This window comes from Lycium ferocissimum, chromosome 9 (genome assembly GCF_029784015.1).
Source record: "Lycium ferocissimum isolate CSIRO_LF1 chromosome 9, AGI_CSIRO_Lferr_CH_V1, whole genome shotgun sequence".
NCBI classification, from domain to species: domain Eukaryota; kingdom Viridiplantae; phylum Streptophyta; class Magnoliopsida; order Solanales; family Solanaceae; genus Lycium; species Lycium ferocissimum.
This window is the reverse complement of record NC_081350.1, coordinates 10,896,065-10,919,812: the sequence shown is the minus strand read 5'-3', so window position 1 is coordinate 10,919,812 and position 23,748 is coordinate 10,896,065. Positions and strand designations below refer to the sequence as shown.

General features: G+C 34.9%; 1 protein-coding gene across 1 annotated transcript; it reads right to left on the bottom strand.

Moving 5' to 3' along the window:
- Positions 1-415: 415 nt before the first annotated feature.
- On the bottom strand, positions 416-1,250 carry LOC132029619 (glutaredoxin-C6). The gene has a single exon (XM_059418904.1). The coding sequence runs from the start codon at positions 1,092-1,094 to the stop codon at positions 681-683; it is 414 nt and encodes a 137-aa protein (XP_059274887.1). The 5' UTR covers positions 1,095-1,250; the 3' UTR covers positions 416-680.
- Positions 1,251-23,748: the final 22,498 nt, after the last annotated feature.

Below are 23,748 nucleotides of genomic sequence, written 5' to 3'. Positions count from 1 at the left end.
AATGATCTTGCACTTATGAAACACTTTGAATATATCAGTAGAAAAGTACCAACCCCCCCGCACCCCACGTGTGGGGGGGGGGGGGGATGATTACAAAGGAAACTGCAATTAATACATAAGTGAATCCTCAAGCAAAATCAATAAGTTATCAGTCAAAATAAGAAAACAAAAAGAAGAAAGTAACGTTAATCCCAAAGTTATGGTAAGTGATTTAATATTTTGTTAGTAATTAACTGTCTGTAACTTGTAAGTTAAACAATTCAAGAATATTCTTCCTCAATGGTAGGGATATTCAAAGCAAATAAGACCTAAATTGGAAATAGGATTTAATAGCTGCCCCATTTAGTCATTTTGACAATTCAATTAGTTTGAGGAAAAGTAAATACCAAAGTCCCAAATAAGGTAAGATAAAAAATAAGAGAAAGAAGCAACACAACATCTTTTTAATCTTTAAAATACAGATATTATATAACATTTCATACTGCACGAAAAATATAATACTTATCAAAGCTAATGGAGTACTAATTAACTAAAAATCAAGAAACAACTAATTAACACTAGCACTTAATTATTTTTGTCTTCCTTAGGGAAATTTTTTTTTGTTCTTTTTCTGGACAATTGGATTAGTAGTACAAATTATAGCCCCATAATTCATAAAAGCATGAAAATTTCTTAAAATTTTACAATACCACATCATTGATGACACCAACCTCCACAAGCCTGGGAACAAGACGACCACTCAAGTGAAGTGCCACGAGGCTCTCTAACCCACCGACACGTGCCCCTCCAATGAACACGGCCGGAGCCTCGCCGGAACCACCGGGAATAACGTCATCTCCGGCAGGTAGGGCGGCGATCTCGTCTTCCTCTAGCTCAATTACAGTAGGATGAACGCCTATAGCAGATAGCAATTTCTTCATGACGTGGCACATGCAACAAGACGAACGTGTGAAGATGACGACGGGGTTTTCGGAGATGAGACGTTGAATTCTCATCTCTGTTGACTCAGCGACGTCGATGGCGAGAGGGGAGTTGGTGGTTGGGGTGAGTTCTAGCCGCACGCCGCCGTCCCCATAGAAGTTGTTGCCTCTCATGATGTAATTATGCTGTGACAAACAAAGAAAGAAAAGTAAGAGAAAAGAAGAGTGAGAAGGAAGGATTTTTGGGGAGAGAGGGGGAAGGGAGAAGAGAGATTATATAAATGAGAAGGTGGCAATAATGTTACATCACAAAGTAACATACTACGTAAGTTATGCTGTGTTTATGGGGATTGCCACAACACCACCCATTCACCCTACTCTAAGAGTGCGTGGGGTTGCCCCGTGGTGGGGGGGGGGGGGTTATGTGAGAATCTCATATGACTCGCGAGAGGGGAAGTGAGAATGAGGTGCTAATTAGGGGACTAGACGACAAAAGAGAAAGATCTAATATTTCTTGGCTTTTACATTACCTTTTTTTTTTTTTTAATTCAATGAGGAGGCTCTTATTTTAAACAATGTAAAGTTGAGTTTCATTAGAATTTTTTTTTCATCCCAGATTCACATTAAAGTCTGATTAAATTTGGATTCTTAAGTTGAAAGGTCTATTTTTGGAGGCAGCGCTCCCAATAGGATTTTTTTCATTTTCAGGAGCTCGAATTTGAGGATTCTGGTTAAGGGTAGAGGGACTCCGAACCATCCCATCACAACACATGTTGATTCATTAGGAAGTCACTTAGGGCAAGACAGGATTTTAACATTAAAGGGACTCAAATTAGAAATTTAATCACAATTATTTAATTTACGGTATTTGAAATTTAGTTTTTATATTTATTTAGTACTATATATATAAATAAAGCTATTAAATTCAGATGAACTCGTAAATCCATAACTATGATCTCATGAGGCAACTATAAGCTTCTAAAATTTTACCGGCCTTTGCTAATGTCTCAATAAGGGGATGTTCTCCTCTTGCACACTTTACTTCTTAAGAATTGAATATAACATTTTGGAACTGTACTCAATTTCAACATGTTAGTCACTAATCGAACAAGTATGATTCGTCTAAGTACTGAAACACATCCACTCGTGCAGAACTAGTTTCTAGTCATATATCATTGTTAGGTTATTACATTTTTATATATTAATAGTGTTTGAATTAATTTGTAACATCTCAATTATTTTACGAACTATTTTTGCATTTTCCTAGCTAGTAAACATGCATGTCACATTATTCTGTTTATCGTATAAAGGCAACATTAGAATCAAAAGGCAGGGGCACTCAAACAAAGGACGCGAGGTTGAAACTATGTGCTTCCTACAAGCCAACCAATTTTTACACCACTTAATCAAAAAGCAATTAGTCAGTATTTCCCTTTTAGTAAATGTGATATTGAGCAATAACTCAAAATCCAATTAAAACTTTTGGCATGTAGTGCCTTAGTGTTTGTTTCTAATGGAGGCTAATGTATTTCCACGCCCAATTATTAAGTGGCTACAGAAAATTAGTTGTTTAATATTAACAAACTAAAGTTGACCTAATGGCTCATGCAGTGAGATTTAAACGTGAAGAATTAAAAAGAAATCATCTCTACCGTCCTAAAACTTGCGACACCTCTCACTTTGCCGACTTAAGCTAAATAAATATTGGAAAAACATTCTATTATCAATTTTGTATGATATAAATAGTATAACTCATTCTATTTTCATGTAATATTTGATACTAAAATTCAAAGAAACTACATTAGATTTAGTATGAAATTTGTGAAATTGTCATGATAAAAAAAAGTATCAAACAATTGAAATTTAAAAGAAAAAAAGGTTAATTCGCTACATATTATATGAATTTTTTTTTTTTTTTTTTATATAAAAACCATTTAATTTTGACTATTTTGTTTTTTTAATTTGATAGTATGTTGAAAGCCACGAAATACTATTGGTTCTTTTGATATATCTTATGTATATTTAACTTTTGTATCAATAGTTTTAGAAACATACTCCTTTCATTTATGTGGCAACTTTTTTTTGTTAGTTTGTCCCAAATCGATGTCATTCTTTATATAATTAGAAATAACTTAATTTTAAAATATCTTGTTTACCCTTAATAAAAAGATTTATAGTCACACGAAATTCTAAAATTTGTTTTAGATTACAAATTTCAAAAGTTTTTTTTTTCCTTAAATTTTGTGCCTAGTCAGAAGGTATCACATAGATTGAGACCGAAGGAACATAGTCCCTTTGTCCATTTTTTACTTGTCTTTTATTGACTTAGCATATCTCTTAAGTAGAGTCATAAATAGAATATCAATTTTACTATATTATCCTTAATTACATAAAGTTATTATAGATTAAAATCAATTAAATATACTTTAAAAGTCGTGCAGCTACTAATAATTTATTAAAATTTTTAACTCAATAATTAATAATAAGGACAAAACAGGTAAAAAACAATCTTGATTTTCCAAACTAGTATGGAGGATAAGTAAAAATGAACCGAGAAAGCATAATTTTATTCAATTTAACAATGTGAGAGAAGTGGAGGAGAGAACGCGCGTGGGGAAGGTTAGAATTGGGGGGTAGGTCGGGAATAGTGGAAAGTATGAGGGGGTAATATTGACATTTAGGGAGATAAAATAAAATAAAATAGTACTTAGTAGGGAGGGGGAAATGGGCACAATCACATGGAGTGATGAGTGTGTGAGAATTAATTGCAAAATGACATCATCTTGACTTGGACGCCTTTATTTTTTCTCCCAATGCGTGGGGGGCTCTTTGCTGACGTTATTACTTAGCGCAGCCCCTTTACCCACGTAAATTTCTGACGTGTTCTTATGGACTCATTCTGTGGGCAACTTGTCCTTTGTTACAAACATGGTATCGAAATAAAAATATAAAGGGCAGCTCCGTGTACAAGGCATTCCGTGCTAGGACATGTATTTCACTTTATTTGAAATTTATGGAGTTTGGAGTTAAAAATTTAGTTGTGTTCAGTTGTACTTTTTGCAAAGTATATTTGGAGTAATGTTCGTGTTTGAACATACTTAAATACATATTCGAGATGAAAAGTGAGTTGGAAAACATGTTATAAGCTATTTTTTAAAATTTAAAATACAATTTCAAGTTCGATTTGAAACTTAACGACCAAAAATTGATTTCAAATAAAGTACAAAATTATTTCGAAAAATGAACACTTTTTATGGCCAAACGGGTCCGTAATTTACCTCCTAATTTTGAAGTCAAATTTTCGAGACACACCTTAATCTGAGCAATCTTTTATTCCGAAATATATCATTTTTACTACGTGGCGTGCGATTGTTTTCTTAGATAAATATATTAACCTAGTGAAAATATTATCCAAATACTTATTTACTCCCTATGTATCAATACTTCTTTTAAAAAAAAATTATTTGGTCATCAAATCCGTCATATTCCCCACCCCACTTGACTCTTTAACCTTGGAGTCCTAGTCAGCTAATTTTGTCGTTTCGACACTTGGCGTTTAGTGTGAGTTTCCCTGAGGCATGGAGACTTATTGGATACTCCTTTGACGGCTGAGATATATCATTATCATCCTAAGTATTATACTCGCTCCAAACAATTGAAAATAAATTTCCCAAAAAATAAAAAAGGATTTGTTTTTTTATCTTGAAAAATACATTACTTACTATATATAAGGGAGAACCAAGAGCTTTTTCAGTCCTTACAAAAATTTTCAAATTAATGTTGAACTTTTCAATTAATTACTTTTAGGTCCAATTTTTTTTTTTTTAAAAGTCAAATTTACTTTTTTTTTTAAAAAGTCGAATTTACTTCTTTTTTTTTTAAAAAAAAAAATATTACATAGAGGTAGGAGAAGGGAAAATGCGGTAGGGGATTACAACATGGGATTCAAACCCTCACCACTAATGTGAAAGTTCAAGTAGCCAACCAACTGAGCTACTAGATCCTTACGTTAACTTTATTTTTGTTCTTATGGTCTACTTTTTAAAAGCTGTCGAACACCTACCTTATTTCTTCTTTCATTTTCTTCTATTGATCTTATATATTACCCTAAAAAAACAATCATTTCTTCGATAGATATTCTTGCTTCTTGTCGCTCTCTCGTTTTTCCTTTTTCATTTGTTGCTTATTATCCTCCAACTTTTTTTCCCTCCTGTTATTGGTTCGTCGGTTGTAGATTCTTACATAGGCATTTCTTTTACTTTATACTTGCATTATTGAATTTGCGAATTTCTAAAAATTTATTTATTTACATGCAGGCATTTCTATTACATTATATTTATACTTTACCGAGCTCATGTGTTTAAAAAAATTTGTACTAAAATGATTTTTAGCTATAATTTTAAAAATAATTTAATCTAAAACTAAGGTTAAAAATCGCATTTAACCAAAGATAAGCCCTTAACAAAAAATAATGAGTGCATAATTTAATAAAATCAAAACAGGTTTGTTTTTATCTATGTATAAAATTGTCACACCCTTAACCCGATAGGGTGTGATGGGTACCCGACCCTTACCTAGGGCCGAGCGAACCCGCAGACTTTCGTAATACACAAAATCATACTGGGCCCGCAAAACGTGTCAAAATGCAGAAGGAAAATTTTCAAAGAACATCATACTTTTTCGTCTTTTTTCAAATCAAATAAAATCGTAGTCATAACGAATCCGTAACATAACGCGTGCATCGACATATCGACTTACGTAGCCGATTACACAACAAATCTGCCGATAATGCACAATAACACATCGGCTTACGCGACCGCTCACAAAATCGACATATCACACACACGACACCTGTCTGCAAAGTCTCTACCAACATCTCGTATACCATCAGCGTGCACCCTCGCACTCGGCGGCACTCCGAGGAAATGGGAGCTCGCCAATCCGCCGGAACATCTTCTCGCTAACATCATCTACTCATTTGTGGGGTACCGCGCGGCATGAAACGCAGCCCCCCGAAGAAAGGGGTCGGACGAAATATGTCTTGAGTATACGAAAGAAGGCAGAAAACGAAATCATAACCGACGCGGTGGATACGAAAAATGAGCATAATAGCCAAAATACCAAAGTGCTTGCGTACTGACATACAAATCATACATAAGAGGTACAAAAGACAAATATGATAAACGTATGCCAAAATGCTTCGCTTTCTTTTGAAAAACATTTAAATATACATACGGAAAATTAAACACATCATATAAGCTGACCTTAACCGAATGCCGAGGAACGTACGACCCGATCCATAAATAATACGATAATGCCGAGGAACGTACGACCCGATCCATATATAATATAATAATGCCGAGGAACGTACGGCCCGATCTATATATAATATAATAATCATATATCACCTCATATCATCATATATCATATCAGATTATCATATCATCAAATCATATATATATATACATATAGCGTGTCCCGGCCCTCTAGTGAGGGACTCGGTGTATAGCGTGTCCCGGCCCTCTAGTGAGGGACTCGGTGTATAAGCGTGTCCCCCTACAGTGAGGGACTCGGTGTATAAGCGTGTCCCGACTCTCTAGTGAGGACTCGGTGTATAGCGTGTCCGACCTACTAGTGAGGGACTCGGTGTAAGAGGCAATAATCATATTATCACATATCACATACCACATATACACATACCGCGGTCAAGTACCCAGCGGTCAATATCACACATACCGGCCTTGGACTCGGCGAAAAATGTAACAACAGAATGCACGAGCAGAATCATAAGTAACCAAATACAGTTTAAAACATTTTCAAAGACTTAATAGGTTAATCGAAACGAACCATCTTTTATAGGCCAAAACAAATAGTCAAATCGGATTTTCTTCCGAACGTCACTCGAACATATCAAACCGAACTTCAAACCGTAGTTACGTATCAAAATCACATACATAAAAATTCTTATTTCAGACTCAACAGATAAATAAGTAATCATACTCGGGGGTCGGAAAGATAGTCGTATTAAGTTCTTTTCAAAAAGTCATTAGTACTACACAAAGAAAAGTCGCGGGACCCACGGACGAGCGTCAACCCAATCCGGGCCCGCCTATGGAAATCATAGTCATTATACGTCATAGAATCATTTCCGAGCATATCAAAGCCATCCGGTTCTGTCTATGAAAGTTACGGACGTTCGTAGTTACAAAACTCTTTTGAAAACAAAACTTTTTATGCAACTTTTAAAATCCAATCATATGGAAGAAATAAGGACCATAATCCGACCGTATCAGAATGCGAACATCAAGAAACAAGTGTGAATCATAAACATGTTCGGAATTTCAGAATAGAGTTACTCCCAAGGCTCATAACATATCATACCTTACTCATATCTAAGACATGCCAAAAGAAGGAAAGGTAAGCTTTACATACCTTGGTTGCTTCCTAAGCTAATCCAAACTCAAGTCTCGGCTTCTCAAAATCTACAATAACATCATTTGGCACCAAACATTAGTCATAAGCACTTAAAAATCCAATCCCAAACCATCACTTTATTTACGAAATTTGGATTTCCCTATAAATCCAACGATCCCGAGAATTCAACTCGGCCAAATTCATCAACAACAACACCAACAACTACATCAACAATATCAATAATGAATTCAAAACGCATCCTAACATTAATAATTCTTTTCCATACAATTCGACAATATTCCATTTTCATTCAAATCAACTACATACTTTCAACCCAACATCAACGCCCATACATTCACATAGTAATCCGTGGTCCTTTAATCACGATTCAAGAACATTTCAAACAACCCGCAAAATATTCAAACAATCCAAATAATATGCCATAGAACCCGAAACCTTCCCAACTCAACATGAACAACCATAACATATTTCTTCCTTCCAAATTCATGAACTTCACCAACAATCCACACGTTAACAATATTATTATCATAAATTCAAGAAATCACATTAGGACCAAATTGGCTCCTAAAACAGCCCACACAATTACAACCTCAACTTGGATCATTAAACTCTCATTTACATCATAGAATCCGCAACACAACATCTCAAACATATTAAATAAAATTAGTCCTTCATCCCTATATAATACTACATATACACGGCCAAACTCACAACAATCACCACTTCAACTTAAACCATTCAATACCTTCATTTTCATCACATAGAATTCACAACAACAACAACCAAAACATGCTAAACAAAATTGATTCTTCACCTCTACACACACGCACCTATTAGGCCAAACACCATAATCCATATTTTCATGAATTTCATTCATTTTCACACTCCACAACATCCACAACTATCAAATTACATTACATAAAATTGGTTCGTCATGCTTACACCAACAACATATACTCACGGCCACAACTTCCAACATACAACCTTTCATGATTTTCCATCCATTTCCATACACTATAACACGTTCAAAACATCCATAAAACATGTAAAGGAGGATTAAATCTTACCTTTTCCATTAACTTCTCCCACGGCTAGCTTTTGTGAAACACAACAACGAGCGGTTTTCTTGTTCTAACAACCACTCCACGTTAACGAGGACCTTTCAATCAGTAGAAAAGCTAGAAGAAAATATTCTTTTTGGATCACTATTCATGGTCTTCATTTTTCTTGCCACGGCCGAATGGCCCCTAGGTTGTTCTCCAAGCTTCTTGATTTTTCCTTAAGGAGGATAATGATGAAGATAACTAAGTTAGTCATCTTATACATACATATAGAATTAATACATGTGGCCTATGGCCCACATCCAATACAAACGGCCACATGGCCCTTCTTTCATGAATATTAAGTTCCAAAATTTCACTTTTAACCCCAAATTCTCATGAAATGCTTAACTTTTCATAATTCACTTTTAACCTCAAATTTTTCTTATTCCAAATTTACCCTTAACGTTCCATGCCAATGAAAAGATGAATATGCAACTTGTGCAGTAAAACGAAAATCAACAAAATCGAAAATTAAAAGTCTTGTCCATAACTTGTCGCAACCAACTTAGAATATTCCAATGTACAAAGTACGGGGTATAACAAAAATCACACGCTCACAAATTCACAAAAATATGAAAATATTTTTCGATTTATGATTTTTGCAAGTTGTAATTATCCTACTTTATCATCTTAGTTTAGGATATTGAATCACTTGTGTCCCTTTGAGATTTGCTAATTTTTCTACCTAACTTTCTTCCTCATAAATAAAGTTTTCATTAAAAATCATCTAATTGTGTGGTGAAGAACCTTTAATAATTATAAAACTTATTAATAAGATATCATTAACCTGCAAATACATTAAATTAGGTATCCGGTAGAAAAATGTACTCCCTCCGTCTCAATTTATGTGATATAGTTTGATTAGACACGGAGTTTAAGAAAGAAGAGAAGGACTTTTGAAGCGTGTGGCCTAAAACAAGTCATAGATATTTGTGTTGTTGTAAATCATTTCATTAAGGGTAAAAGAGGAAGTTTTAAGTTAGATTATTTTTAAATATAGAAATGTATAATTCTTTTTAGTCTGAGACTAAAAAGAAATGTGTATCACATAAATTGAGACAAAAAAATAGCAGGTTATACTTATTTAATAAAAGATTATATTTTTATATTTTGAGTTTGGGCCCGGGCTTAGCACGGGCCTTCCATAACTGGTTAAGGTATAAGTAATAAATTTTAATAATGTTTTGTAATATTTAATGGTTTGTAATTCAATAATCAAAGTTGGCAGGCTATTTTGGGACGATATGCCATTTAAAACTTTCTTTGTTGCTTCTCCTTTTTATATTTAGGGGTTGTTTGATTTGGAAACTAATTTAGCTAGAAATTATTATGTAAAGATTATAATAAAAAGAATTTTTCTTGTTACGGTTTAATTTATCGCATTAAAAAATAAGTATATATTCTTGTATTGGTGAAAATATGTCAAAGAAAAATATTAATGATTAAACATGTGGCACAGTGACAGAGAGATAACACGCATACACAGCGCGTTCTAGCATTTACATCTTTGTCAACGACGATTTGTCAATGTTTGTCTATCATTCATTTTACTGCGGCGCGTTGTAGCATTTACATATTTGTCAATGACGATTTGTCAATGTTTGTCTATCATTCATTTCATTTTACTGCGATGATGATTTGTCAATGTTTTCAAGCTATTTCAACAAAGCTACTTGACTAAACTTTTAAAAAAAAAAAAAATTATATATACGAAATTTAAGATCCACTTTTCAAAGTATTGTACTCGAACTGTTATTTTGAAAAGCACGATAATACAACAACTAAAGAGAAAGATGAAGAATTATATACTCTAGGGTGTTTTTATTTTATGTTTGTCAAAATTGGGTATGATTTTAAAAAAATCGTGTACAACTTAAATAGCCGGGATCAAATAGAGTGTCCAATGAATTTTTTACTTTTATATAATGTTTGGCAATCCTGACCTTTTAAACTAATTTTAAGTATTGAAGTAGACTCAAAATTCATTTTCTAATCGCACACGTAATGCCTAATGCCTCTTTTACTGAGGATGACGATTGCAACAACATAAATACATAATACAATAACAATAATAATCGTAATAATTTTTTTTAAAAAAACAGAGAACAAAGAGGAAGAATGACAGGCAAAAATAAAAAAGATTAATAGAAAAAAGGAAAGGGATGCCCATACCCTACCCCTTCTTTTATGAGACCCAACATCCACCTTGCCTTTTCTTTAAGGTGTGTTTGGGAAGGGGGGAGGGGGGTGTTGATACCTAGAAATATAAAGTTATGAAAATAACAAAATGCTTTACAATAATGAACCGTTGATGGTGGCAATTTTGGTGTCTGCCATAACCCCCAAAATCTTTTAGATTTTTTCCCAAAAAAATCTTTTAAACTATAGTAGAGATTTCATCAGCCATTTTATCTCCCACTCCCCCAAACCCCTACCACTTCACTTTTTAAGCCCCACCCCTTCTTAAAAATTAAAATGTGGCTTTCAAAAAATTATAAATAGGATAAGCGATTTTTTTCCAAAGACAAAACAAAGTACATTTAATAGGTAAGATTGTGTCCAACATATTGTTGAACTTATTCCTTTCTACAAACACTATATACATCTTCAACAGAATGTAATTTATCTGCAATAACCACTTAAACAAAAAAAAAAAATACCAAGTTTTATAAAATAATAAAGAAAGCAAGAAGAATATTGTGGAGAAAGAGAGAAGAGAGGAGATATCTTTATTTCTCTTCGGGGATGGTATTACAATGAAGTAGAACACCTCTATTTATAGGAGAAAACTGGCTTGATCCCAAAGTTACAAAGCTTAATTATTCTCTTAGAGATAGACATAATAAATAATATTTATCTATAACATGGTAGACATCCATAACAAAAGATACATATCTATAACACTCCCCCTTGGATGTCTATTTGAAAGATAATGTGCCTTATTAAAACTTTACTAGTAAAAACCCAGTGGAAAAAATTCTAGTGAAGGAAAAAGAGTACACATTTCTAATAATACGCATTTTGGCTGCCTCATTAAAAACCTTACCAGAAAAACCCAATTGGGACAAAACCTTGGCTAAGGGAAAAAGAGTACAGCGCGTATTAACTCCCCTTGATGAGAACACCAATTCAAAACTTGAATCTTCGCATTCCAATCTTATGCACCATTTTCTCGAAAGTTGCAGTTGGTAAAGGCTTGGTGGAAAAATCAACCATATTATCACTTGAACGAATCTATTGCAATTTGATATCACCATTCCTTTGGAGATTGTGTGTGAAGAACAACTTTGGTGAAATATGTTTGTCCTTTTATGAATCATCTCTTTAGTTAGGCTATGAATGCTGCTGCATCTTCAGTCTTCGAATAGAGTTGCATCAGCATATAATATTGTTGACCTCACTCCAAGTGCATTCCTAACTTGCTTTATAAGCAGATGTTATCTTTATATGATTTGATTGTCATGTAGAACAACATCGTATGACTGTAATCCCTCACAGTCATAGCAAAATATATAAATGCATCAATTGCGTAAAGATATGACACTTCAGGACCAAATAATTCTGCAAGTTTCTCATTTCAACTTCTATCAACAGATAATATACTGCTTTTGAGAATTCTTCAGGAGTTCCAATAATATTCAAGTCATCAACTTACACCAACAATATGACAGATTTTGATTTCCACAAAGACATAAGGATAAAATAGACCCTTAGTTAATGAATATTCATTAAGGTAATTAAATAGCATTGACCTTGCTTGATTTAATTCATATAAGAATTATGAACAAATTTCTAGAACTTTGTATATGCTTTAGGCATTTAAAATTCTTCAAGAATTTGCATATGAATTTTGTCAAGTAATTCATATAGGTTGTGACAACATCCATTTTTATTTAAATGATGTGACATCTTCTAGTGTCCGGACAGCAGGTCCAATAAGCTTTACGCTTACCAAGATGTGTCATTTCACTTGATAGTAATTTCTATGTTAGCATGCTTTAATAGACGTAGAATTTAGATCCTCACTATCTTTTAAAACATTGCGCGCTATATTGTATCAAAAATATCGCCGACGATATATTATCTTGTATCGGTTTGCAATAGGACATAACTTATTGAGATCTCATCATTTCTATTATTTTTAGGTACCTAAACCTCTCATGAGGTTTCATGAAGTGTTATGTCGTATGCTCTTCAAGAGCTCATTGCCTCCTTATTATGACCATTTTGATCATTGGCTCCTCTCCCTTTTTCAAGGATTATCTCATTTGAAACCGATTGATCTACCATGCTTCATGCATGTTGTATACTTTGTCCTTCAGGGACATTAATATTAATAGAAGCATTTTGCAACTGAAATATGAAAGTAGTTACGGTCAGCAAATGCTTCTAGCATTTAACTAGAATTGCTTTTTGAATGAGGATCATACAAATGATAATTCACAACATATTTTCGAGCTACTTATTTTCTCCCCCTTATGTTAGAAAATCTAACATATATCCCATCTTCTTTGGGGGAATCCATTTTTGTGCATCATGGTAGATTAATTAATCATATACCACACATAAAAAAATTGTTAGATGATAATATCTGGTTCCTAACCCTGAACCTATAAGGGGATAATTTATCATAATTTATTGGTCTGAAGTATATAAGTGATGTTATATACAATATATAATATCTCAGACCAGCACATGAAACTTTGTTCTCATCAGCAATGGTTCAGCTATTTTGTGGAGGCATTTAATGCCAAAACAGCTTGGATATAAACCAGTATTATCAAGATGGATTGTCTTGATTACGTAATCTGAAAATTGTGCTCTTAACTCAATTATTTTGAGCAAGTAATTTTGTAAATGTCAAACTGCATGTTGACAATAAACGTATATGTGATCATCTCATTGATGCATCTATTTAATATCACATAACAGGTGAACGGACCTATATTCACCTTTTATATATTTTCAAAATTTAGGAAATTCAATTCCAACATTAACTAAGTATAATCAACTTATCATGAGAACAAGCAACACAAATAAATTCTTGAAGAATCTTCTAGTTATTCGATATATGTTCAACGCTCAATCTTCATATTATATTTGAATCGGGATGGCTAAATTCATGCCAACGGATAAAATTATCTATCCTTGTAAACTTTAAGTTTACCATGCCATGTGCTATTTGTTTTAGTAAACTTCTAGTTTACTATGACATGAATTGTTTTTTGTATCAATAAACTTCTAGTTTACCGTGACATGTGATTTCATCATGCTTATATTTGTGTAGTACAATTTGGAGAATAAAGAGGGTAACCTTTCATAGACATGTTTCTTACCCACTATGATTTTGAGGATATTTAATCCTCCAATCATTTATAGCTTTAATATGATAGCCATTTACTTTAGTAAACTTCAGGTTTACTAGAATTTTTATCATAACACCTTCGTATATTACAATCTAGAACGAAAGACATAATAGTATATAAGCTCTTCAGGAGCCTTTATTTTCCATAATCACATATTGTTCGGACACTACTAGTGTCATGATCTTCTAGATAAATAGTTAGCTCTGCTGAAGCCCATAATTGATTTTTGTACTATCAAATATTACCCTGACATCGCTGGTATCATGAAAAAAAATATATATTGCAGCCAAATGAATATTATAAAGACATTCTTAAATTCATAAATGACAAGAAGTAAGCATTAAGTTATACAGTCTTTGATACTTCTATCATCAACTTCTATGGTAAATATCTCCTTTAGGGGAATACCCATTAATATCCGAATAATTTGTATCAAAGCGGCAACCACATAATTATGTATTTCTTCAGGAAATTTTTGTATGAATTGTTATTTTTTTTACGAAAAATCAGTAGAAAGTATTCTACAAAATTTGTATCCTTTTGCCTTAGACATAGTAAAAGTATCCAAGATGATTTAACGTGCGACAGGTACGTGCAACAATGACCTTCATACCACGAAATAACATTTATATCCTTTGTTATTTTATCTCTTCAGGAGATGTGTTGTCGTATTTCTTCATTCATTTCGGGGAATGAAACTTGGTCATTTAAATGCGCTTCATACACAGTTTTTAATAGCTACAAATTGAAACTTTGATATATTTGAACAATGAAAACTTACCAAACAAAATATTCAAGTAATATTAGGATAATAGCGGAAAGAAACAAGACCGACATAGTTGCAATACAGTGATCTATATACACTTTATTAATTGATCATAATCCCATAATATAGGGATAGCAATATCAATTGATCAGTTAACTATCAATAAGTTACTGGAATATTTGTAAAAACTTTGTAGCCACACATAATTTTAGGAACGAGCCAAATAAAAAGAGAATTGGCAAATAATCAAACCTTATATAACTAGCTGGCATGCTTGGATTTCTTTTTTCCATTTTTTTTTGGGTCTTGGACAGGTTGCCAAGTATATTAAAAGAACTTGACAAGTAAATAACATATTAACCAAGTAACTATGTCAAGTTTCTGATTTATCTGTGATTGGTAAAAGGCATCATGTAAAATATTTTAAAGAGTTATCCGGTAACAAATACAATAATACATCAATTATAAAAATTGTCGTCCTTATTTGAACGTGAGAAAATAATGAGCATAACATAAAGCAGATCTCACATATGAAAATGCATAGTAGCGTTACCCGAATAACTTTAGAGGAAACTACATAGGAGAAAATCGCGCCTACCACGTGGACCAACATGTAGTTGACACGTGTCAGTTAAACACAATGGCGTAGAAAGATCTGATGGTAATGCCGAGCACAGCATTTGCGAAGAGGTAGTTGATACCGACGACCTCGTCAACGGAAAGAACATCAACGGGAACAACATACAAGACCCTCTTGATTACGCATTAAATAGAGTTAATGCGGTGACGGCAAAACGATTTCTGGTAGTTAGAATCAAGTAATTAAATGGCAATCATTAATTCAGCAGTTAATGATTGCCATTGCATACACACAACGGAAAAGGCACCAGATAGGACCTGATACCTATAAATAGTGCTTTCACTTGTATATTTAGGCATCGAATACTGACTGAAAAATAGATTATTATTGATCACTTTCTGCTTATTATTATTATTGTTCTGATTCTCTTATCATCAAGCTCTTGCTAATTCTTAGCAAAGGAGAAATCAGAAATGGAAAAAGGGATAGGCTGGCTCTCATCGAGGATTGTATCACCTTCGATGAAGCCGACACCGATAATATGTAATTTCTGCATAATGATGGGGTCATATAGGAGATGAAATTGACGAGTAAAATAATCCATAAATCCATCATGCTCACTGGGTGAAATTGACGAGTAAAATAATCCATAAATCCATCATGCTCACTGGGTTCAATAATTCAACAGAAAGAACTCTAGGTGAAATCATTTTACCAGTAGTAGCAGGTGGAGTGGAGCTACAAACTGCTTTTCAATCATGTCCTCTGCAATGGCTTACAACATGATAGTTGGATGTCCCTGGATTCACGCCATGAAAGCAGTGCCATCAACATATCACCAAGTGATCAAATTTCCAACGCCGTAGGGTGTAGGTGAAGTTCGTGGAGAGCAAAGAATTTCCAGAGACTGTTACGCCATGGCGTTAAAGAAAGGTGTGCCAAAGGTAGAACATTTCAAACCGGTAAGCGAAGGTAAAAAGGATAAACAAGTCTACCAAACACTGCAACAAAGGGAATCAAGCACCAATGATTCCGAAAAAGAAGCTATACAAGATCCTTTAATGGAGGAGCAATCAAAACGGTAGTTGAGGATCTCAACCCAATGCCGTTTGATGATGCATTGCCGAAAAAGCGTACATTCCTTGGATGCTAACTACATCAACCAAGTAAGTATAGTATATTTCATTTTTACGTGACAATATAGATATTTTTGCCTTTTGCCATGCTGACATGACAGGGATAGCGCCGGAAGTAGCAATGCATAAGCTGCACATTGATCCTTATTACAGACCCGTAAAATAACCTCGAAGAAAATTCCTCGAGGATAGAAGTAAATTCATAGAGGAAGAAGTACAAAGATTGTTAGATGCCGGATGCATAAGGCCAGTAGAGCATACAGATTGGGTGTCGAAAGTAGTAGTGGTGCCAAAGAAGAACGAAAAGCTGCGAATGTATGTGGATTTCACAGATCTAAACAGAGCATGCCCAAAGGATCTGTTTTCACTCCCTCTTATAGATCAAATGATAGACGCAACAGCTGGCCATGAGTTATTGAGTTTTCTTAATGCAGATTCAGGAAACAATCAAATCAAGATGAATCCTGTGGATCAAACAAAAACAGCATTTATAACACCGAGGGATTTACATTGTTATAATGTGATGCCGTTTGGACTCAAGAATGCAGGTGCAACATATCAACGATTAGTGACAACAATGTTCAAAAATCAATTGGGAAAAACAATGGAGGTGTACATTGACGATATGGTTGTGAAGTCAGAAAGGGATGAAGATCACTTGATTCATTTAAAAGAAGCCTTTGCAATATTAAGGCAATTCAACATGAAGCTGAACCCCGAGAAATGCGTATTCGGCGTGGCCTCAGGAAAGTTTTTGGGATTCATGGTCTCAAAGCGAGGAAAAGAGGTAAATCCAGACCAGATGAAGGCGATAGAAAACATTCCCGATAATCTCAATAGCAAAAAGGAGGTTCAAAGTTTGACTGGTCGAGTAGCGGCGCTATCTCGATTTATTTCAAGATCATCGAAGAGGTGCCACAAATTCTTCACGATACTGAAAAAGCAGCAATATTTAGAGTGGACGTCCGAATGTAAACGAGCATTACAGGAGCTCAAAAGGTATCTTTCAAGTCCACCGTTACTATCAAATCCCAACCCCGAGGAAATGTTGTTTCTATATCTTTCCGTTTCAGAGGTATCAGTAAGTGCAGTTCTGGTACAGGAAGAAGAAGATAAACAATCTCCCATTTATTATGTTAGTAAGACGCTTTTAGATGCCGAAACAAGATATCCGCGCTTAGAAAAATTAGCTTTAGCTTTAATGCATGCTGTTAGAAAATTAAGACATTATTTTCAAAGTCATCCAATTGCCGTGGGAACAACAATCCCCCTACGGAGTATTCTCCACAGGTCGGAATTGTCAAGCAGATTGACTAAATGGGCAATTGAACTTAGTGAATTTGATATTACTTATCAACCTAGAAAAGCTATAAAATCGAACGTTCTTGCCGATTTTGTAGTGGACTTTAGTTTAAAATTAACTTTGGAGGCAGAAAAAGAAACCATCGCAACTTCAGGGTCACCCTCTGGGATGTGAACCCTATACACAGATAGGGCATCTAATGAAAGTGGGTCGGGATTAGGCTTAGTACTTAAAGTGCCCAGCGGAGAAATTGTCCGCCAAGCCATTAAATGCCTAAAAATTACTAACAATGAAGCTGTGTATGAGGCTGTTATTGCAGGTTTAAAACTTGTTTTGGAATATGGAGCAAAAAGTATCAAGGTACGCTATGATTTGCAATTGGTAGTTAATCAGGTGAATGGAACTTTCAGTATAAAAGAACCACGAATGCAGAAGTTTCAAACGTAGATATCAGATAGAAGACTGAGGACTAGAGCAGGTTCCACGGGAGAGCAACGCAGAGGCCGACCGTTTAGCAAAATTAGCATCAGCTGCTGATCCCGCAGAGCCAGGAAACAGAAGTATGATCCATTTATTGCATCCAATTAGTTGCGAAATTGAAGTACGTGCAACGGGATCAGCACATGATTAGAGAAATAAGATACTTGATTATTTTCAACAAGGGACTCTACCGGCAGATAAGAAATAAGCACGAAAATTACGAGTAAAAGCAGCTAGATATTGCATATTTTTATGGAGAGCTATATCGAAGAACCTTTGGAGGGCCGCTCGCCAAGTGTTTAGGCCCAACGGACACAGAACCCGCTATGCAACAATTGCATAGTGGATATTGTGAAAATCATTCCGGTGGGAGATCATTAGCCCGATGTTTGCTATGTGCAGGTTATTATTGGAATAATATGGGCAAAAAATCACAAAACTTTGTACGACGATGCAAAGAATGTCAAGCATACGCATTTGCAATACATCAACCTGCAGAGCCTCTTCATTCAGTCATTACTCAATGGCCGTTCATGAAATGGGGACTCGACATCACGGGACCATTCCCAGAAGCCAAAGGTAAAGTTAAATTCTTACTTGTTGCAACTGACTATTTTTCTAAGTGGAATGAAGCAGGGGCATACACAAAAACTGGACAAGGGAAATTTATTAATTTCCTCCGGAAAGACATCATATGTCGATTCGGTATTCCAAAGGAAATAAACTATGATAACGGGAAGCAATTTGTTGGAGCGGAGCTAACAAATTTTCTCCAAAATCTCGGGATCAAACGGATAACATCTTCACCATATCATCCATCCGGCAATGGACAGGCAGAATCAACAAACAAAACGATACTCAAAGTATTGAAAAGACAAATTGGCAACGCAAAAGGAAGTTGGCTTGATGTCCTCCCCGAGGTTCTTTGGTCTTATCGAGTTACGCACAAAACTAGTACCGGAGAAACACCTTTTTCATTAGTTTATGGAGCAGAGTCATTGGTACCAATTGAAGTAATGGAGCGAAGCATAAGATATGCACATGCTACAGATACAGAGAACATGGAAGCAATGAAGGATGGACTTGATCTATTAGAAGAACACCGAGAATTGGCTCTAATTAAGTTAATGGCGCAGAAACAGTAGGTGGAAAGATACTACAACAATAAGACCAAATTGCATCAAATTAAACTTGGAGATTTGGTCATGCGAATGGTAACTCCAGCCACCAAGATACCGAACGAGGGCAAACTAGGAGCAAATTGGGAAGGACCCTATAGGGTTATAGCTCATGCAGGAAAATGAGCATTTCAATTAGAAACTTTGGACGGGAAGGTTTTCTCCAACAACTACAACATAAGCAATTTAAAGCTCTTATATTCCTAACATCTAGTTGCATTCGACAAGCTGTACTTTTTTTTCCTTACCCGGGTTTTATCCCATTTGGGTTTTACCCGGGAGGTTTTTAACGAGGCAGTAGGTAAAATGTACGGGAATGAATTACAGGCATCATTGCTTAGTTCTTCATACTTCAAAACAAAACAATGGGGGACTATCACTAAGGACCGACAATATAGGCTATCGCTCCAAAAATGTACGGAAAAGGCCTCCGGGCTCGATTTGTAAACTTATAATCATGTTAGCAATGAAATTGATTATTACATGATCTTTGTGTTTTATAAGTTTGTATGGTATATTCATGATTCTGATCATACACACATATCACTGTTTCCAATTGTTCAAATGATGTATCCATGATTCCTATCATACATACACAATAGTAATGCAGATTATTTAAGTTAAATTCATAATGCCGGAAGATTCCGATTCCGTTAAAAACACCTCCGAGTTAACAATGGCGGAATTTGACATTTAAGTCTGTTTATAACATCTTATATTCTAGTCTTAGTATTTCGAACTAAGATCTCTTATTTGTGTGGAAATCCACTAACTGAGATTTCTTGATGACAAAGAAACACATCAGTTAAGATTTCTTGTTTGTGTGGAAAGTCAAAGTCAGTGACTTGATTTCTTCAAGTCATTTGAGCTACTCAGTAAACTATAGCAAACTTCCCGAAAAGGCAATATCAAAATTACAAGTGTACTTATAAGGATTCTAATATTAAAATTCTTAATCGGATTGATCACCCGTGAAAAGTTTTAATTGAAGAAAACTTCCAAGAGATTGTTTATAGTGAAGGCAAAACATGAATGAAAGAAATTTTATTCATAAAAGCAAAAGCTTTACAAGTGGAAGACACAAAATACAAACATGTAAACATGAGAAGAAGAAACTAGCGAAGAGGAAGGAAATGAAGCAATCTGTTGTTAGATTTTCCAACACCCACATTAGGACGGAAAGCGTTAACAATGACGGTCTTTTCTGGTGAAATATTTTGAGAAGATGAAGGGGAAGACATGGTTAAAAATCATAGAAGTCAAAGAAATCGAAGAAGTTGAAGAAAAAAAAAATTAGTGAAGATATTCAAAAATTGAAGCGTGAATTGGAAGTAAAAAATGAGAGGGCAAAAATTCGCTTTTATAGAGGAATCATTATTGCATCGGGAACTGGCGAGAAAATAAAGAGCACGGCAACGGCCATGTGCCCCACGTCTGACTTCGTCATTAATATGAGTCTTCTCAGCTTCTGCGGTTATGCCACGTACCCATCACGATAGTGGGCCACGATCTAACGTCATTTACAACGTTTTGTATTCCACAATGAAACGATTCAAATGTCTAATCAAGGAAAGATTGATGAAAATCGGCAAGACAATTCCTCGGGAACATCTTTGTGATGAACCCAAAAAATTGAGGGACTATATGTATGGGAGAAAATCTCGCCTAACACGTGGACCAACATGTAGTTGACACGTGTCAATTAAACAGAATAAAGATCTGATGGTAATGCCGAGCACAAAGATTTGCGAAGCGGTGGCTGATACCGACGACCTGGTCAACAGAAAGAACATCAACGGGAACAACATAGACCTTCTTAATTACGCATTAAATAAAGTTAATGCAGTAACGGCAAAACAGTTTCTGACAGCTAGAATCAAGGAACTAAATGGCAATCATTAATTTAGCAATTAATGATTGTCGTTGCATACACACAACGGGAAAGGCACCAGCTACCTATAAAAAGTGCTTTCACTTGTATATTTAGGCATCGAATACTGACTGAAAAATAGATTATTATTGATCACTTTCTGCTTATTATTATTCATCAAGCTCTTGCTCATTCTTAGGAAAGGAGAAATCCATTACTACTATTCATCACAATTGGCATAAGTTTACTTTTTCTCTTTATTTACTTATTCTTTATCAACCTTTAATAACTCTCTTGTGTTAATTCAACCATTTTTATCTAATTGCTACCAACTGTGGTTGGTATTCTATGTTCAGAAAGTTAGAACCGAAATCGAAACGAAAACCGGAAAAACGAGAAAACGAAATCGCGTAAACTCAAAAAAAAAAAAAAATCAGAAACAAAGAAATATCCGAGACCATAGAATTCACTGTGTGTCCTTAAGAAATTTAATCCCCTCACTGTACCCGAGGTTATGGATTATTTTCTCCTGGGATAAAACGGATATACCTGTCGTAGATGTAGCGGTACCTCAAAATTCTACGACTTCGTCGAACTCAAATAAGGCAACAAATCACACACTCGATTTTTTATTTCAGAAAAGAATGCAAACTAATGCAAAATTTTAGTAGTAAAAAATGAGGCATTGCCTCAGTTTATATAGCCGTGAAAATCCCTGTTCAGAACAGGTTTGGTGACTGTTCGGAAAGGCCTTACCTTTTCCGAAAAAAATAAGAACGATGAGATTTATTTTTATTCCGCGAAATTAATAATATTTTTGGTGGAATTAAAAAAATAATATCAGAAAATGAAAATTGAATTTAACTAAATTTGGTCTAAAAAAATTATCAATCAATCAGATCATTTGACCAAATCCAAATCCAAATCCGAAGCCGAAGCCGAAGCCAGCGACGACGACTATGACGATGGCGCGAAGGGAGTCCCTCTTCTCAACCCTTTAAGAGCTAAAAGAAGTGCTCTTTAATATAAGCACATAACTTTCCCTTTCTACCACCAATGTCCTACAAAGCTCCTTTTCAAAGGAACTTTGCTTTAAACTTCATTTTCCTTCCATTGTCTTTTTTTCCTCCATTTCTCATTCACACCAACTTAGCTAGATTCAATCATTAACTAGCTTTAACAATCCCCCACATGAATGGGGAATGGTTATATGATGAAAAACATGCATGACAAAAAACTGTGTGATTCGTAAGCAAAGATTAATCGCATCTGGATAAGTAGATTTTTCTTTGAACTTTCCGTAGTAAACATATGTCGAATATACTGGGTCAATCAGTAGATTTGATATCTTTGAACAGTCGAGCTTTGGTGTATACCTAGACAACTACATGTCACACAATTAACCCTTTAACCGTCTTTGGTTTCCATTGTTTTGTTCGTTTCAGCCATGAACACTGTCTGATTCATAAGTGCGTAGAGAATTGGCCTTACAAAATTCTCCTTGAAGCGGCTTACACTTCACACTTACATAGGTGATTCCTAAATGTGTCATCCCGTAGATAAACTATTTGATATACCCCGTATCAAACTTAGAAACCATTAAAAAGCCTTATTAATTTATCCTGGTACTGAACATTGTCTCATCACGAGAATGGACCAAAAAAGTTATTTTGACAATGTTGAACCGTTATCAGTGACTTTGTTTGATCTCTTTGAACCTATATCTTGGGATCTCCAGTCTTCTAGGTAGAGTTACCGCCACGATGACTTGTCCTCGGCCATAGTCCCATTCCCCTCAATGATCTTTCAACCACCTCTCTAGTTAGGCCTTTAGTTAGTGGATCCGACACATTATCTCTTGACTTAACGTAGTCAATTGTGATAATTCCACTAGAGAGTAATTGTCTAACGGTATTATGTCTTTGTCGTATGTGACGAGACTTTCTGTTGTAGATAACGCTCCCGGCCGTTCCTATTGCCGCTTGGCTATCGCAATGTATGCATATAGGAGCCAACGGTTTGGGCCAAAATGGAATGTCTTCTAAGAAATTCCGGAGCCATTCAGCTTCTTCACCAGCTTTGTCCAAAGCTATGAACTCAGACTCCATTGTAGAGCGGGCGATACATGTCTGTTTCGATGACTTCCAAGACACTGCACCTCCACCAATAGTAAAAACGTATCCACTTTTGGATTTTGTTTTAGTTAATCGGTGATCCAATTTGCATCACTGTATTCTTTAATAACTGTAGGATACCTATTATAATGCAAAGCAAAGTTTTGAGTAAATCTTTTAAATACACGAAGGAATTTCAGCTGTATTTCCGTGTTTTTTAATAAAGCAAAATACATGTATCATAAAAACAGAGTGAGTAAATCCTTTAAATATACGAAGGATTTGTGTATTTCATTGTATTTATATATTGATAATCCTTTTGTTTTGGCTGTATTTAAATGTATCCGAGTTCAGATCAGTAAAGTCGCCGCCTGACGTCGCATCAGTTGAATGTATTCGGCTGTATTTGAATGTATTTACATAAAAAAAAAAAGACGAAAATGAAGAATACAATCAAATCTGGTCATATATCCGGTGAAAAAACAAAATACACTGTA

Coding starts and splice junctions, on each gene's coding strand:
- LOC132029619 (XM_059418904.1), bottom strand. CDS start 1,094: ATGAGAGGCAACAACTTCTATGGGGACGGCGGCGTGCGGCTAGAACTC.